The sequence below is a fragment of the Lissotriton helveticus genome, chromosome 7, assembly GCF_964261635.1.
Source record: "Lissotriton helveticus chromosome 7, aLisHel1.1, whole genome shotgun sequence".
Classification (NCBI taxonomy): domain Eukaryota; kingdom Metazoa; phylum Chordata; class Amphibia; order Caudata; family Salamandridae; genus Lissotriton; species Lissotriton helveticus.
The window spans coordinates 1,569,246,867-1,569,263,092 of record NC_136068.1 but is presented as its reverse complement, the minus strand read 5'-3'; the positions used below and the strand labels follow the sequence as shown (position 1 = coordinate 1,569,263,092).

At 44.6% G+C, this 16,226-nt stretch overlaps 1 protein-coding gene across 2 annotated transcripts in view; it reads left to right on the top strand.

The window, feature by feature from the left end:
* The window catches only part of MYBPC2 (myosin binding protein C2), a 252,762-nt gene that overhangs the window by 191,296 nt on the left and 45,240 nt on the right, over positions 1-16,226 (top strand). For both annotated transcript variants that reach the window (XM_078655074.1, XM_078655075.1), the window contains 3 exons: positions 2,657-2,824; positions 3,942-4,030; positions 5,399-5,594. In XM_078655074.1, the coding sequence (XP_078511200.1) occupies positions 2,657-2,824; positions 3,942-4,030; positions 5,399-5,594 (453 nt within the window). The remainder of the gene's footprint in view (positions 1-2,656; positions 2,825-3,941; positions 4,031-5,398; positions 5,595-16,226) is intronic.

The window sequence follows — 16,226 nt, the reverse complement described above, 5'->3', positions numbered from 1 at the left end:
GGAGAGAATGCATTATCCTCGTGTTTTTTTATTTAGTCTTTATTAAGTTGACGAAGTACACGTCCTCCCTAGAGCTCCAAAACAGACCTTGCTCAGCGTACATGGCATCAGCCCTAAAGTATAGCAAGTTATAAGTATCATAGGTGTGGAGTCTGGGAGGGTGTGTGGGTAGGGTAGAAAGGAGGAGGGAGAAAGAATGGTGCAATCATATACTTGAATAGCCACCAAGTACTTATACTAATCAGGTGTTGGAAAATATTTAGAACCACAGTCATAAAATGTTTATCCCCCTACACTTTCTGGAATTCCCTCCCCCTTCACATCAGATCGATTCCCTCTTATCTTGAATTTCGCAGGGCCCTTAAGACCTTTTTATTTTCTCACGCCTTCCCACCTCAGTAACTCAGTAGCCCTAGCCCTGGGTTAAGCATCCTTCAGCGCCATGAAACCGTTTGGTATACGCGCGCTATATAAATTTCTATAAATTCAAAATTCAAATACATAGACCAATGACCATTCAGAAAGTCAGTAAGGGCAAGCTTCCTTCTCCCCAACCTACCTATATTCCAAATACCACCGCAGCGCAGACCATAACAGCATTAGCAATGTTGTTTGCTCTGTGACGCAAGGCAGGTGTAGCCACTCATAGAGTGATCGGAGCATATAACTGCTCTGCTGCTGTAAGCAGAGCAAATGTATTCCACTCTTCTTAGTAGATATCCCTTATACCCCCAACCCCACTTATGTTCCAGAAAGGCCGCCCCAGTAAAACTCTGGTGAAATAATTGTGAGGTGAGCCTAGTTCAGCAGCTAATAATTCGATTTCGAGGTCTAGAATAGCTATTCCAGAATTGCTTATATTTGACTATAAAACCATGTGTGCAGATGAGCTGTGGCACATCTATTGGCAATCTCTCTCTACTGAGCCACGGTATGGTGGAGGCATGATGAACGGGGGAATCCACCGGAATCTAGACAACCGACTACGAAACTTAAAGATGCAGTGTCACAGATGACAAACCCTAATGAAGAACTTCATATGCTCGTTGAAGTATCATCATGTAAATATGGCAGGAACTAAAAGAAGATTTCATAGGAGAGATGATTGAACTCACTTGCTTGTCAATGACCCACACCTCACACCAAGGGTAAAAGGGCCTTTGACAGCAAAAATCTGTTGCAGCTCTTTAACCCAGGTGGATAACAGAAGCCTGGTTAGCCAGGTAGCCATGCTACCTTCACCACGGTTCCCTCCTGCGACAAATGTACACTCCCCACAAATGTGTGGACCACACACGTGGAAGAAGTGCTTCATTTCTGTAGAGGAAGGGTGTTATAGTGTATCACATTAGGCATAATCTTGGTAGTCCGGCAGAAGGATAGTGGGACACAGAGTGCTTACAGAGATGATGGGAAGTTTGGAAATGCATGATTTCTGCCAAACAACCAGGACTCACAAGTGTGTAATGTGTTAACAGTGATTTGAATGCTTCATGAGAACCTGCTGTTTGTGCACTCTGTACACAATCCGGAATACTGAAGAAGGGTGTTCTCAAATTCTTTGCCAATGTGATGCTAACAAGGATCTCCAAACTTAAAATTAAGAATTGGAGATTGATTACTGGCATTTTAAATAATGTAACTAGTCTAGTAGAATCACTGGAAAAATTCTTCAAATTAACTAACCAATGGGTACTGTGTGGGAATGGTTTAAAGTTTGTTGATAGTTTACATGCATCACTCACTGCTGGTGGTTTTGAGGAACATAATGAAAGCATTTGCTAATGTTCTTGTCCATCTAAGCAGGTACAGTGGCAGATGGGCTGTCGAGTTCGTATGAATGAAAGTGAGAAAACCGTATGAGAGGGCTGTATCAGAGACGGTGACTACGATGCCTATCAGATCAAATAAACAAATGACTAGGGTTAGTCTGGGTGGACATGAGCATGTCTTCACTACAGTGAGAAGAGCCTCAGGTCCATCATCAGAATTGTACACCAGAAGGGGCCAGGTGTTTGGGGCTCACTGGATGCTTACGCCAAGTATGAGTTAGATGAAGAAGAGATAGGATGAAGGTTATGCCTGGGTGGACATGGCTGGCAGGATAAAGATACAGAACAAACTGATGAGGAATTACGTATGAGATGAAGTTTGCACACTGTGAATATGAAACACTTACTCGCATTCCTGTATTACAATATGCGTGTAACTGTTAGATTAGAACTGAGGCAGTAGGTTGTTAAATACCTTTAAAAATGTTTAAAGTTGCAAACTATGTTTTAGAGAACCAGTAGTTGAGATAATGTTAAAACAAAGCTTGCTGGCAACCACAACATCCAGGAAGAGCGCTGTGGGTACGATCCAGTAAGAGGCTCGCCTGAAGCCACACATCCCTCAAAAAACTCATATGAACAAAGACTGAGCTAATCCATCTAGACTTTAGCATATTGGGTGGACGCATTAAGTTGTGCATCATTGTCTACATAGAATCAATAGGATGAAACAACTGCTTCAAATGGAAAAGAATCAGATACAATCACTAAACACACACACACACACACACACACACACTGCATGTACCGCATTTATAAAAGTTCTCCCTGTAGAACCATTCCTGTGTTCACACTGTAACTATTTTTGACCTTCTTCCCAACAGCAACGGAATGGGTGGTGGGCAACAAAGAACTGGTGGAACGGTGCGGCTACACAGTTAAAGGACTCCCAACTGGCGAGAAGCTTATATTTAGGGTACGCACAGTGAACATTGCTGGGAAGAGTGAGCCTGCAATTCTGAACAATGCGGTCACCATCCGGGAGATTGTGCGTAAGTAAACGATCGCTTCCCTTTCCCAATCCCATGCTACATTTGTTGCCTCCTGGGTATTCACAGGGCATCTATTGCTCCTGCTCAGTGTCTGACGCTTGATCTTCTGAGCCCTGTCCTCCCTGTCACAACTGGCTAGGTTCAGCTCTGTAGAGGTGGCTAGCTTCAAAGACAAAGGGCCCATTTAGGAGGCCCCTTGCGCCGCCAAAACGTCACTTTTTGTGATGTTCAGGAGCCTGCACGATATTTATCAGGCAGCACTAAGACACTTTTTTTGGCTTAATGATGCCTGATAAATATCGGCCCCTTTAACACAGTTTTCTATGTTAAAGGGGCGTTCCATGGGTGTTGCTGGGGGCGTAAGGGAGGCACAATGAGGAGAAATAGAGATATTTCTCCTTTTTTATGTTTGCTGCGGACAGCACACATAGAAAGAGGAAATAGCCTCTTGTTTTTGTTTTTGTGCAGGAAGGCTTCCTTTCCTGCACAAAAACAATCATCCACTCAACGGGTTATGCCTGCCCTTTTCACTTGCCGTAGGGCAGAGCAGCAGAAAGACCTGCTGCGCTGCCCTAAATGAGGCCCAAAATATTCAAAAGGAAATACAGTTGATTTTCTGTCACACTTGTACCCCTGATAGGTGCCCACCTTGCCCAAAAACAAACTGAACAATATCACATGCCACACTCCTTCATAAATTCAGTCGCTGGCATATCTTTCCTCATGAGGTTCAGTTGGCTTCATACCTACATTCTTACATCTGATTCTGGTAACAGTGCCCATCCTACTGCATGCAGCGGAGGGAATATTCCACAGGAGGTCCAACCCACTTCACTTAGGCCACTCATTTGTGATGACAGATACCCCATTTTCTCTTTCCCACTCACCTGCTAGTGTGATACTTCTGTTCTATAAACCTGTCGAGATCATAAATCTTCAAAAGCATCTGAAATTGACATACAATTTCTCACTGTATAATTGGAGTCTGGAATTGTGTATGGGGAATGATGAGACAAGATGGAATGCATGCACAGTAATGACGACTCAAAATAATGAAAGATTCGCGTAATTTGAGACAGATGATTGTGTCTTCATCTCTTTACCTTTTCATTTACAGAACAACCAAAGATCCGCCTTCCTCGCCAGCTGCGGCAGACATACATTAAAAAAGTTGGGGAGCAAGTGAACCTGGTTATTCCGTTTCAGGTAGGCTCAGAGATGTTCACATCACTTGTCTTTCATCGAACACTCAACTGGGTATTGGTTGTCATTACAATGATGAAGCTCGCTATACTGGGGTATCTGTGGTATCGACAGGATACTGCTGCGAGAAGGGTCATTCTGCTAGATTCAGCCTTACAGTGCATTGAGGTTTTAGGAACTGAGGGGCATATTATCAAGACAGGCGAAATTAAATTATCGCCGTTTTTGCGGCCGTTTTCGGCCGCAAAGCGGCGATAATTTCATCGCCCTATTTCCCTATTAGCAAGCTGTCGCTAACATCAGTTAGCGACAGCTTTTAGGTGATAGCGAGCGGTTTGGGGCCCGCTTTGCATGTCAGCGATATTTATCGCTAATGACATGCAAAGTGGGCGTACCAAACCAGTTAGCGACTGAAAGCAGTCGCTAACGTCGCTATAGCCTATTAGCAAGGCAGGCGTAGCGATAAAAAAATTTGCGCTAAACGCGAATATTGCTAAAAACTAACGCCTGCTCAGACCAGTTCTTAGCCATTATATCCAATGGGAGGTGGATATTCTGGCTAAGACCCTATTGGCGATGATGCGTGAATATCGCTGGTTTTCCAGCGATATTCACGCATTTTGCCGCTATCGCCGGTTATTTTATCGCATGGGAGATAAACGTTGCAAATAGCACATTATCTCTGCGATAAAATCCGGCGATGCTTGGCAATAAAAATAATGTCGCTAAGCTTCTTTAGCGATAAATATCGCCAGTTGTTGATAATATGCCCCTCAATGTCAGATTACCCGATGACTCAATATCACCACAGATTTAATGCTCTAGTCTGACCTTTCATTTAACAAATCATTGTTGTCAGGCCAGTTAGTTTCTCTGGATCGAATGAAGGACACCAGAACTACAACTTGAGGAATTCAGAAGGCTGTTCAACAAAAACCAAGGACTTGAGCACCAAATTCTTTGTGACATGGAGTAATCTGGTAACCTTAGTGCTATGGCACTGCCATGTCAAAACTTGCACTGGTAGAGTTCTATAGGACTGCCAGGGCACCCCCCGAGAACCTCACACTCCGGAAGTACCAGAGGAATCAGGGTCACTCTGGGGTCCTGTGGTACAGAGTACTGGCAGGAAAAAGAAGCTCCCACTGCAGGCACAATATGTTTATACTCAATTTATAATAGTACTGACAGGGTCCTGCTGTTTGGACATTTATATTGCACAACTGCACCCCCGTACAACAGGGCACTGCTTGGGGTTGTAGCCATTGAAGTGTGCTTCAAGGGCACTGTTTGAAAGAGGATACATGTACCTCTGCTGGCATGAATCTTACACCGTTGAGTCCTTTAATAATATTTCTCTTCCCTCTGCAGGGAAAGCCGAGGCCGAAGGTTACATGGGCTAAAGATGACAAGCCCCTGGACCCTAAGCAGGTCAGCGTGAGAACCTCCGAAGTGGACACAATCCTTTTCATCAGGTCAGCTGAACGTAGCCACTCCGGGAAGTATGATCTCTCCATCCAGGTTGAAGGCATTGAGGATAAGGCAACTATTAATATCCGCATCGTCGGTAAGTCCTCCAGGGTACTAATGCACGAAAAACAGACGGGGGAAAGGTTATCTGAAGTATTCCTCAACAGTTCACCACCTCTTAAGTACCCAGCTTTTAATTATAGCCAATGGTTGCCAGTTGTTGGTACTTGCACTTATTTTTGAGGACCGACACTTGTCCATAGCGATTAATATTACTATGCCTAAACCAAAATAAATGTGTCCTTGTGTAAAGTAACTGATGCTCATGTAAAGCACTCCAATACCATCGGGTCAAGTCTGCGCTATATAAAATTGCAAACAAAACAAAACATTAAGGGGTCCATTAGGATGTAGGACGGATCACCACCGTGCCATTGGCGATCAGCCCTACATCCTTCCCCAGCCGCCACCCATTTTCCCCTGCCATATTAGTATGGCGGGGGTACCGCAGCGGACGAGAAGACCTGCCGCTTTTCCGCCCAGTCGACAAGTCGACCGGGCGGTAAAAAGTTTAATATGGTGGCAGTGTCTGCTAGACACCGCCATCCATATCAGGATGCAGTCGGGAGCAGCCTTTTCGTGGCGGCACATGGCAGGCACCGCGCGGTGCCTGCCATGTTGTTCATGCATATGCACAACATGCTTTTGGCTTTGCGATGGGCGATGCTGAAAGCACCGCCCGCCGCAATGTTAAAAATACAGGATGCACCCGCCAGTGTGGGTGGCGCATCTTAATCACCCACACGGGACCGCCGCACTTATGGCGGGCGGTCCCCTTTCACGACTTTGTCCGCCCGCCATCCTAATGATGCCCTAGGTGTTTTATTTTGCACACTTCTGTCATTGGTCTATACTTGGGCTACATTTGGGAGATATTAGTGCTATATTTTGGGTCTTTTATCTCTGGTGGCATCTTTGGAGACTCATTTGTTATGAAGTATCCAACTTTCCTCATTTACTGCAGTATTCTTAGTAGAAAATGCTTTCAATTTTCCACTTTGCTTCCATCAAGATGGTGTTCAGATGTGCCACACTAATGGCATACATTCGGAATGTTAGCACTCTAATTGCTCATTAGAACACTGTAGTAAAGCTGCTGATCACCAGGGTGTTAACTGGCAGTCTGCTACTGGTGTTGAAAGTGCATGTTTGAGTCTGCTGTCAGAATTTGTTAACGAAATAGAAGAGGAAGATATTTCAGAATTCACTTAAACTTTGCCCTAATTTCTCTTTCTACAGCACTATCCATAATTTCTACGACAAACTGAACCCCTTCATTTTGCTCCTTTCTAAATTAAATGTTTTAAGTTTTACCAGTTTGATTCAATCAACATGGCTTCAAATGTGCCTTACTTTTCTCATAGGTAAGACTGTTAGTGCTCCAGTTGTTCATTCGACCACCGTGGGAGGCATCAAGGAAATCAACCGACAGGCTTTTCCTGTTGGTAGTACATGATTTACTTATTGAGAATGTCAGACTTCAGTCTCATATGGCTGAGAAAGAGTGTTTGATTTGAAAGAAAATTTGCTCTCCTTTTACCTTTTGGAGCACCTTCCAAAACCTCTATGGAGAAATCATAAGAAAAGAGTTTTCTTTCAAACATTATTTATGAAATCCCAGCAGAAGGCTTATTCCACATGATAAAATCACCTTAAAAACACTACAATTCCTATAATTAGTATAGTACCATCAACAACTTATTTATATTGTAACTAAAATATGTTAAGATTTGGGTGCTGGCGTCAAAGATATAGGCAAGTCAAAAGAAGCTTTACCTATGGAAACATGGTCCTCACTATAACTACCTACTTGCAAAAGCCATTAGGTTACATATATATATATATATATATATATATATATATATATATATATATATATATATATATATATATATATATATATATATATATATATATATATATCTATATATATTTTTATATATATATATATATATATATATGCAAAAAAGAAACAGAGCACTCTGGGTAATTCCCAAGTTTAGGTTAAGAGCAGCTCCTGTATAAAGCACCCTACAACACCAGCGACACTCTGAATTTGCTCACCTCAAACGTCTGTTTTTAAGCATAGGATTAGCACATTGCCATCCACGCTGAGATAGAAAACCTCACCTCACAGGGTCTTTTTCACTGCAGAATGAAGGGCTTTTCCATGCTTATGAATGTATACATAAGCATGGAAAAGCCCTTCATTTTGCAGTGGCAACACCTTTCTTCAAAGAACAGCTATGGTAGAAATGGTGCAATCATCCCTTCTTCAAAGGACAAATATAGGTAGGGCATCAGCAGTGCAAGCTTTCCCCATCACAGGACACACACAAATCAGGCAGCAGGACGTTTTGCTTTCTCACAGAATTGGTGCAGGATGGCAGTAGCAAAACAAGCTTCCCCTTCTCATAGAAGATAACAACTGCAATCTTTTATTCCCAGCAGAACAGATCCAGCAGGGCATTCTATTGCAAGCTGTCATCGGTCAGAGAACATGTAGAGTTAAGGCATGAATGACATGCAGGTTAGGCAGATCTCTCAAGCAGGTGTTAAGCTCACTGAGGGGAATGTATAAGTGGATGAGTGACTGAATTTGCAAGGTTAGACACCATTCTCACCTAAGTGACATTCCACGTCAACATCCTGAAAGTCCCAAGGTTTCCACATATTGGGAAGTAGCTGTTAAATCATAGGTCATTGTTATGTGAAGCAGCCCAGTCACAGCCTAAGTAAATATGCTATTTACAGGCACACAGTTGGCAACCTCTTCGAAAGTGTTTTGAATGCGAGTCCACCTGGTGCTTTGAAATCCCAGCCTTGGTGCTGCACCTGTTCAAAGTGTTGAGGGCCGCCAGTGACTGGAAGTATTAATAGGAGAGTGGTTTCGGGCACTTGTATTTTTTTTATTATGGTTTATATTTAGCAGCCTTACCTACTATGATTGTCACTGCTCTGTACAGCATGGATGATTTTGGGGAAGGGCATAAACAAACAAAAAAATCTGTTTAGTCTCTTCTAGCGCATGCTAGGGAGTCATATGGGCTAGTGCATACATATGAATCCCACGGTGGAGAGCCCTATATAATCTGTCTGTTCGTCTTTAGTGTGGCTCAATCTGAAAGCAAGGAGGCTCAGTTTCTGTGGCTGCTTTGTAGAAGTAGGAGCATACATCCCATTCACAAAGTGTGCAACCTGCAGGGCTCGCTGTCCCAGCTAAGCATTTCCCCGCACGAGCTGCACCTGCTAAGATGCTAAGCAGTGCTAATACACATGGCCCTGGGATGGGAAAGTTCACCCAAGTGAGCCCGTGTTAATTCTATTAGATGGGAAACTACAGATTTCCTCTGTGGGTTTTCTGCAGCCCATAATCCTCTTTAATGCAGCCATTAGGAGGGCCTATTTTTGAAAGTGCTGCTATGGTCAATGACCGTGGCTTGGTTTCTGAAAGGAGGGTGTTGGCGGGATCCTGTAGGGGTGGCTCGGTTCATAGGGCTGGCCATGGTAAGGGAGAAGGTGCTAAGTGTGCCGCGCTGTGGGACATGATGAGTATGAGTTTGAAATAGCTGGTCCCGATGTATGACTGGTGTGATTACACAGCGACTACTGTGGAGACAAATCAGCTGCAGGTCAATTAACCCTGCCCTGTGCTGACTGTGGGTCCCAAAGTCCTGCGACGGAGGATCTCGGTTCAGATTCCCCCTTTCCAATGTGGTATTGGATTTTTTATTTTCTGGCAAGGCTTGTCTCTTCCTTTGGGGGGTGGGGGGGCGTATTCCATTCTGGAGAAAACTGGTTCTGTTGGATTAGGACATGATATGTGAGGATACAAGAGGAGACGAATCACAGAAGTGAGCTCGGGACAGGACCCACCCACCTAACACAAATGACCTTCCAAGTTCAAATCATGTACTCAATGGTTTGGTTAGGTACGAGGACTGTGACCCAACACCAACTGCACCAGAGGGCAGACTTACGTAAAGGAGGGGGGGCTTAGTGACACTCAAGAAAAGAACCCCTGCTGCATCATGAAGACTCGATGGGCGAGGTATTTCGAAAGATACTTAGACAGAGGAATTGAGAAACAAATGGCAAGGTGCCTCAAAGGAGCCAGCTCCCAGGTCTGGACGGCATCTCAAACGCATACTATGAGATTGATGCAGTTGGAGAGCTCTCTTGAGGGACAAGTTCTGTGGCAGGTTTAGAGAGGTGTTGTTTTCTGGTCGCAGTCCCTGAGATTCAGTAAATCGAAGGGGTTTCCTACCAGTAAATATATTTTTGAGTATGTACTAAACCCATTTAGTGATTCAGTAACAGGCAATTCAATCATGAAATGAGTTTAGGAAAATACCAAATCAGTATTTGGAAGGGGAATGTTTACGGCATATCATGCAAATACAGATTTCTTATGGCATGTACTAATGTTTTGCAACCAAAATCCAGTCACAAAAAATTAATAGTTTGATGACTACTGAAAGGTAGTGGTAGCCTCTTCGCAAACTGAAAGGAGACCCCCTTGTGAATATCAATTTACCACAATATTGCGAACCAAAATATTGAGGACCAAAATACTGAGGAGATAAGTATAGATTTGCTATTTTTCATTCCATCTCTACTTACTGTGACATTATGTATTTAATATTATATTGTCATGGTTCATAGACGTGTTGTTAATTATAGTTCATATGCATACCTATAAACATTTGCAGGTCGAAATTTTGGTCCTCAATATTTTGGCTATGAAACTGTGGTAAGTTAATATTTGCTGCTTGATATTTCGTACCTGTCCCAAAATGTATGATTCGTAGAGTATCTGTTCCACGTGTTCTCAACTTTGGGGAGTGAAGGCTATCAATGAGAGCAATGAAAACAAATGTTTTCTCTGAGGCTATTAGTTTAGATTGACGATATTTGTAAGTAGTACTATATTTAGTGATTCTTGGTGAAATAATTATATGCATGTTCATATACTCTATCAGCTAGATTCATCATAGTCCCGTTTTGCGAGTCCTTAATAGCGATTATTAAGGAATCGCTATTAAGGACTTGCAAAACGGGATTCATGTAGGTATAGCAAAAAATACTGCGATTCCTACATCATCCTTATTTGCGATTAGCAAATTGCTAATCGCAAATATGGAATAACTCCCCATTCATTCCTATGGGCCTACAGGCCGGAAATTGCGAATTCGCATATTTTAAAAGTTTCATGAATTGCATTTAAGGAATCTCAAATAGAGATTCCTTAAATGCAATTCCTCGCAAATATGCGATTTCGCAAATAGCGATTTTTGCATTTGGGATGATGAATCCCAAATGCAAAAATTGCGCTCGCAAAGGGCCAGATTCTGAGAATCTGGCCCTTTGCGAGCCGATTTTTCGTTCATGAATCTAGCTGTAAGTCCTGTGGATGTTATAGATAGTAATTCCCAGTGAACAAGTCAATGATAAGTCCGGCCAAGGGAAATCTTATAGCAAAGGTTCTGTTACTACTAAAGCATGTATACCTGAGTCTCCCAGGAGGTTAAAAATTGATCTGCCATATGCTATGGCTTAAACTACATTTATAACCAGCTGGCTAGAGCTGCTTAACTTTCAACTAAGATTAGAGAATTATTTTCCATTATCTGACAGTCAGTCATATTAACTTTATTTCGGTCCAATGAACCATAAAAGTGCACAGTGCAAAAACATTTTAAATACATAAAAATGTCATTAATATAAAACACATCCTAAGTGCAGTGCAAATATATTAGAAAATTCCCATCATAATACATCAATAAACAAAATGCTGATCCACAACTAAGATCAAAACCAGAGGGACAAAAGCCTCAAAAAGAGAAACCTTCACAAAGTGCTCCTAAAGAGTCCGCTATGTCTCCCGGATTAACTTTATTATTTTCAGGTACGGGCAGTCATTCAGTAACTGTATCTCTTAATTGCTCACTTATATTAATATATTATATTTATAAAGCAAGATTGATACTTTAGGCAATGCAGGGAATATTATTTTATCATCAGAAGTAAGTGAGTGGGTAAACCTGGGTCTCCTTTCGCATAGCAGGTATCCATCAGTGTAAGCGAGTCCTCCCTTTGACCATGCTGCCCCCTAGTGTATGCTTCTTCTGCGGTGACTGGCATCAGGCCAGATGGGGGAGGTCCCTTTAATGATACCACAGGCAGGTGGAAATGGGCAAGAAGCATCATGATTTAGAGAGGATGCCGACTTTAGAAGTCAGTGACTACTTCACTTGAATTTAGGAAAGTGTCATAGGGAGGCCCGTGTGCAGGGAGAGGACGTTTTAATTTCTGGGAGTTCCTAAATAACTTGATCTTACACTTATCATCAAACACAGTAATACTGCTCTGTGATAAAATGAGATGGAGCGAGAGTGCACAGAGTGAGAAAAGTGTGGAAGTGGGTTTTACATCATTAAGAAGCAGTAACAGCATTAGGGACTGCAGCTAAGACACAGACAAGGAAGGATAGGCAGCTTGTATGACCAATTCAGGACTGGTGAATTCCACATTAAACCTGGCATTACGGGGGATTAAAATAAACTGTCCCTCACATTCTGCTGGGGGCAAGGAGCACGGGCACCCTGAACAGATGGTGTCGTTTCATCACCGGGGATAAATATAGCCAGGGCGAGGCTATGTGATCCATCGAGCCTCCCACTCTGCAAACTGTATGGGGAGAAGTATTTGCATGGTAGAGGCCCCGCATTTGTGCAATCCTTGATCTCCCACTACTCACCCCGCCGCGGTCTCAGGTCAGGGGCGAATTTTCTTATGAACACCACCAGAGTCAAGAGAACAAGGGGGTGGTGGGGGGGAGGGGGGAATCATTCTCGCACTTGGGGGCATATTATCAAGGGGGTTTATCTCCGCTTTTTTGGCTTTAAAAGCCAAGAAAGCGGAGATAAAATTATCTCCCTATTACCTAGCTGTCGCTAACACCAGTTAGCGACAGCTAGTAGGAGATAGCGACCATCTTGGGCCCCACTTTGCATGTCAGTGATATTTATCACTAATGACATGCAAAGTGGGCGTGCCAAGATGTTAGCGACTGGAAACAGTCGCTAACATCGCTATCTCCTATTACCAACTTTTGGAGATATTCGCGCTAAGCGCGAATATCTCCAAAAGCTAACACCTGCCCTGAGCAGTTCTTAGCCATGTTATCCAATGGGAGGTGGATAACATGGCTAAGAGCATTAAGCTCGGTAATGCATGAATATCGCTGACTTTACAGCGATATTCATGCATTGCGGCCGTTTTTTATCGCATTTGCGATAAACCTTGGTAATACCAAGGTTTATCTGCGATAAAAATCGCCGCAGGTCAGCGGTAAATTTTTGTCTCTAACCAAGCAATAGCGATTATCGCTATTGCTTGGTAATATGCCCCAGATTCCTAAAATCTGGAACAGCATGGACCCTAATCTACAAATAATCAAAAATGAGCATGCATTTAGAAAAAAACGTAAAACATGACTGTTCCCCTAAACTCTCACGCATGATAGCTGTCCTACTTGTTTTTAGCGCTGGGATGCCTGCGGGTAGCCATGCGCTTTATAAATTCTCTAAACCTAAACCATAGTGTATAAAGGAAATGTGGGAGCCGAGGCCATGGGCATTGGCCGTCTAAAAAAAAAATTCAAAACGGAGGCGATCAAGACTAAGGGCCAGATGTAGAAAGCTTTTTTGCATTTGGAAATGGTCTGATTCACAGAATCTGGCAGTTTGCAACCACAAAAAGGCCTTTCACTATATATGGAACCCAAACTGCGACCAAATACTGAACCGGTATTTGGAAGAGGCATGGTTCAGGCGTTCCTTCCAAGAACCAGTTCAGAACAGGATGTATAAATGTTTTGCGACTGGAATCTAGACACAAAACTTTAATGTTGTACTGACTATACAAATGTAGTAGTAGGCCTTTCACAAATGGGAAGGGACTCCTTCCCCTTTGAGAATGTTGAAAAAGCATGTTAAGAGTTGGCAGTGGCCCACTTTTATAACTGTAATTATAATTTTCATTTGTTTTAAACGCATCTAGTTTACCTGAAAGGAAAACTGGTTGCATTTTGTTTTTTAAATTGCTTGATTTAAAAGCAATTACAGACATGGTGGTCTGCCAGCCTCAGCAGGCCACCATCCCTGTGTCACATTTTGCAAATTACCTCATTAATACTAATATTCATGAGGTAGGTCGAATTGCAACCCTCTATTAATTGAGTTTTTGTGAACCTATCTACTAGAACATAGGTCTGTTTGCAATAACAGAATGGATTCAGTAAACGTCTATGTACGAGATTCAGTCACCTTGACCGCATCCATCCTAGGGCCTGATTATGAGTCTGGCGGTCCATGGATCACCAGACTCAAGGTGGTGTGGTGGTCCAGCTACCGCTGCCCCCTCCAGTCTAACTGCCCCATTATAAGTTGGGCAGGCGGACCACCATTGCACCATGCAGACACCAGACATAGAATTGCCAAAGATTTGGATCAGTAAAGCATTTCGAGCAGCAAGAGTGTTAGGTACCAAACAAAAATATCTGAAACAATGAATTGTATTGGTGCCCTGTTCCAAGGATCATGAGAACCTCATCACAACAGAAAAACAAGTAGTACTTTCACATACGAAATAAACCTTAAGGGGAAGAACACTCTTGGAATACATTGGCTGGGAAAACAAGAATAAAAAGGGAATATGCACCTTCAAAATAAGCTTAAAGGTACCGCTTAAATAACTCTTACCACTATTGTGACTCTGTGCTCAGCTTTTTGCCATGCACAAACATCTGGGGTGTGAATACCTACAGTGGAGTAAATCAGAAATTTCATTGAAAGATGTCTATCTGAAGAAACACATAGTGATAGATTCCTTACCTTAGAATTACCCCCAGGCGTCAGACTGGATCCAGAAAGTTTTCGTCAGCAGTATCCCTGCGTGTCGGTAGGTGGCGTTGTGCGGCTCCGCGTCCGTCGTTGTGGTCGCCGAGATGACGTCGCGGGCGCTGATTAGACGACGCCCACGCGTGCTGACGTCAGTTCTTTCTTTTTCCGCGCCAGCAAGCGCAGATTCGGGAAGAGCAGGTACCCCCAGTTATTTTTTGACTGACTTTTGAGGATTTTTGTCTCTATTTTTTCATCCAGTCTTTGACTCCTGGTGCAGTTAGGATGCCTGATTTTAAGTCCTGCGAGGATTGTCGTTGCATGATGTCGATGACTGATCCGCACCGGTGTGTCTTTTCTCCCTGGGGCGTGATCACGACCCCAAGTCGTGCCCCGACTGCCGGTCCATGATGTTGAAGTCTTTGCAGGAGCGGTCCCGAAAGCTGCTGGAGGCTCGGCAGTCGGCTCTGCGCCGTTCGAGGGACAGTGCCCGGAGTCATCATCATCGATCCTCGGGATGCAAGTCTTTGCACTTGGGGTCAGGTAAGGCGAAGCACAAGAAGTTGAAGAAACTTCATCGTTCTCCGACTTCCCCTCGCGGCTCGCGCGACGTGGCTGAGGGTGTGTGTGTGTGTGTGGTGCCTCCCCCGTGGCTCCGGCGGAGCCTGTGGTGTCGCCACCGGCCTGCCCGCCCTTTCCGGGTCTGTCGGCGACTCCAGCCCAGATATAGGAGTTCCTGTCGGCCATGGCTCGCCTCTTTGGGCTGTTGGGTCCTGCCGGTGCACCTTCGGGCCCGCGGTCCCGACTGGGGGTCCTCGCGTTCCATAGCCGGTGGCTCCAGCCCCGGAGTCGCTGCCGGCTACGGCCCCAGTGCTGCGGGACCTCCATGGATCCAGGCCTGGATCCCGGTTGATGCCGGTTGACCTCATAACACCTCCACTGACGTCGACCCCACCAGCACCACTTCCGACATCGCCCACTCCTCAGGACGACGTCGCCCCCGGTTTCAGCCCGAAGGGGACGCGGTGTTGGGCCGGCGCCGTTCTCGACATTGCTCGGGGACTTCTATCCCCATGTCCCAGGACCTTATTTAAGGCCTGTGGAACAGCCTGTGGAGGAAGGGGAGGACTGGGAGGGGTCCGAGGACCCTCTCACAGCTGATTGCGAGGATGACCAGGACTGGGTAGACGAGTTGGGGGATGCCAGTGGTCTGGATACCTCACCAGACCATGGCATGCCGTCTCCTCCTACCGTGGCTACAGAGGAGGGCGCTAGTTATGCTGTAGTGTAGCGTAGCGGTACAAAAGGGGGTGGTGATGGATGGAGCATCATGGGAACAGTCCAGCCCGAACTGCCAAGCCATGCCAGAAACCGGTCCTAGGAAGCTGGTTTCCGGTCCAGGGAATGCATGGCTTGGCAGTTTGGGCTGGACTGTTCCCATGAGGCACAGGGTCAGACTGATTTGCATATGGCCATGTCTGAACTGGGGTGGCAGAGTGGGCTAAAGAACGGTGATGGATTAAACCCAGATCTGTTGCCTGGGTGTGAGTGCTTGATTGGTTCAGATGCTCCGTCCATCACCACCCCCTTTTGTACCGTGGTGTAGCGTAGGGCGGCTGAGTCACTAAACCTCGTGCTCCCTACTGTGGCCGTCAGGACTAACCTCCTGCCAGAAGTGCTTCAGCCAGCAGCTACTTCTGCTGAGCCGCTGCTCGCCTTCAACGAAGCACTTTCTGACATTCTTTTGGGCACCTGGTCCAGGCCCA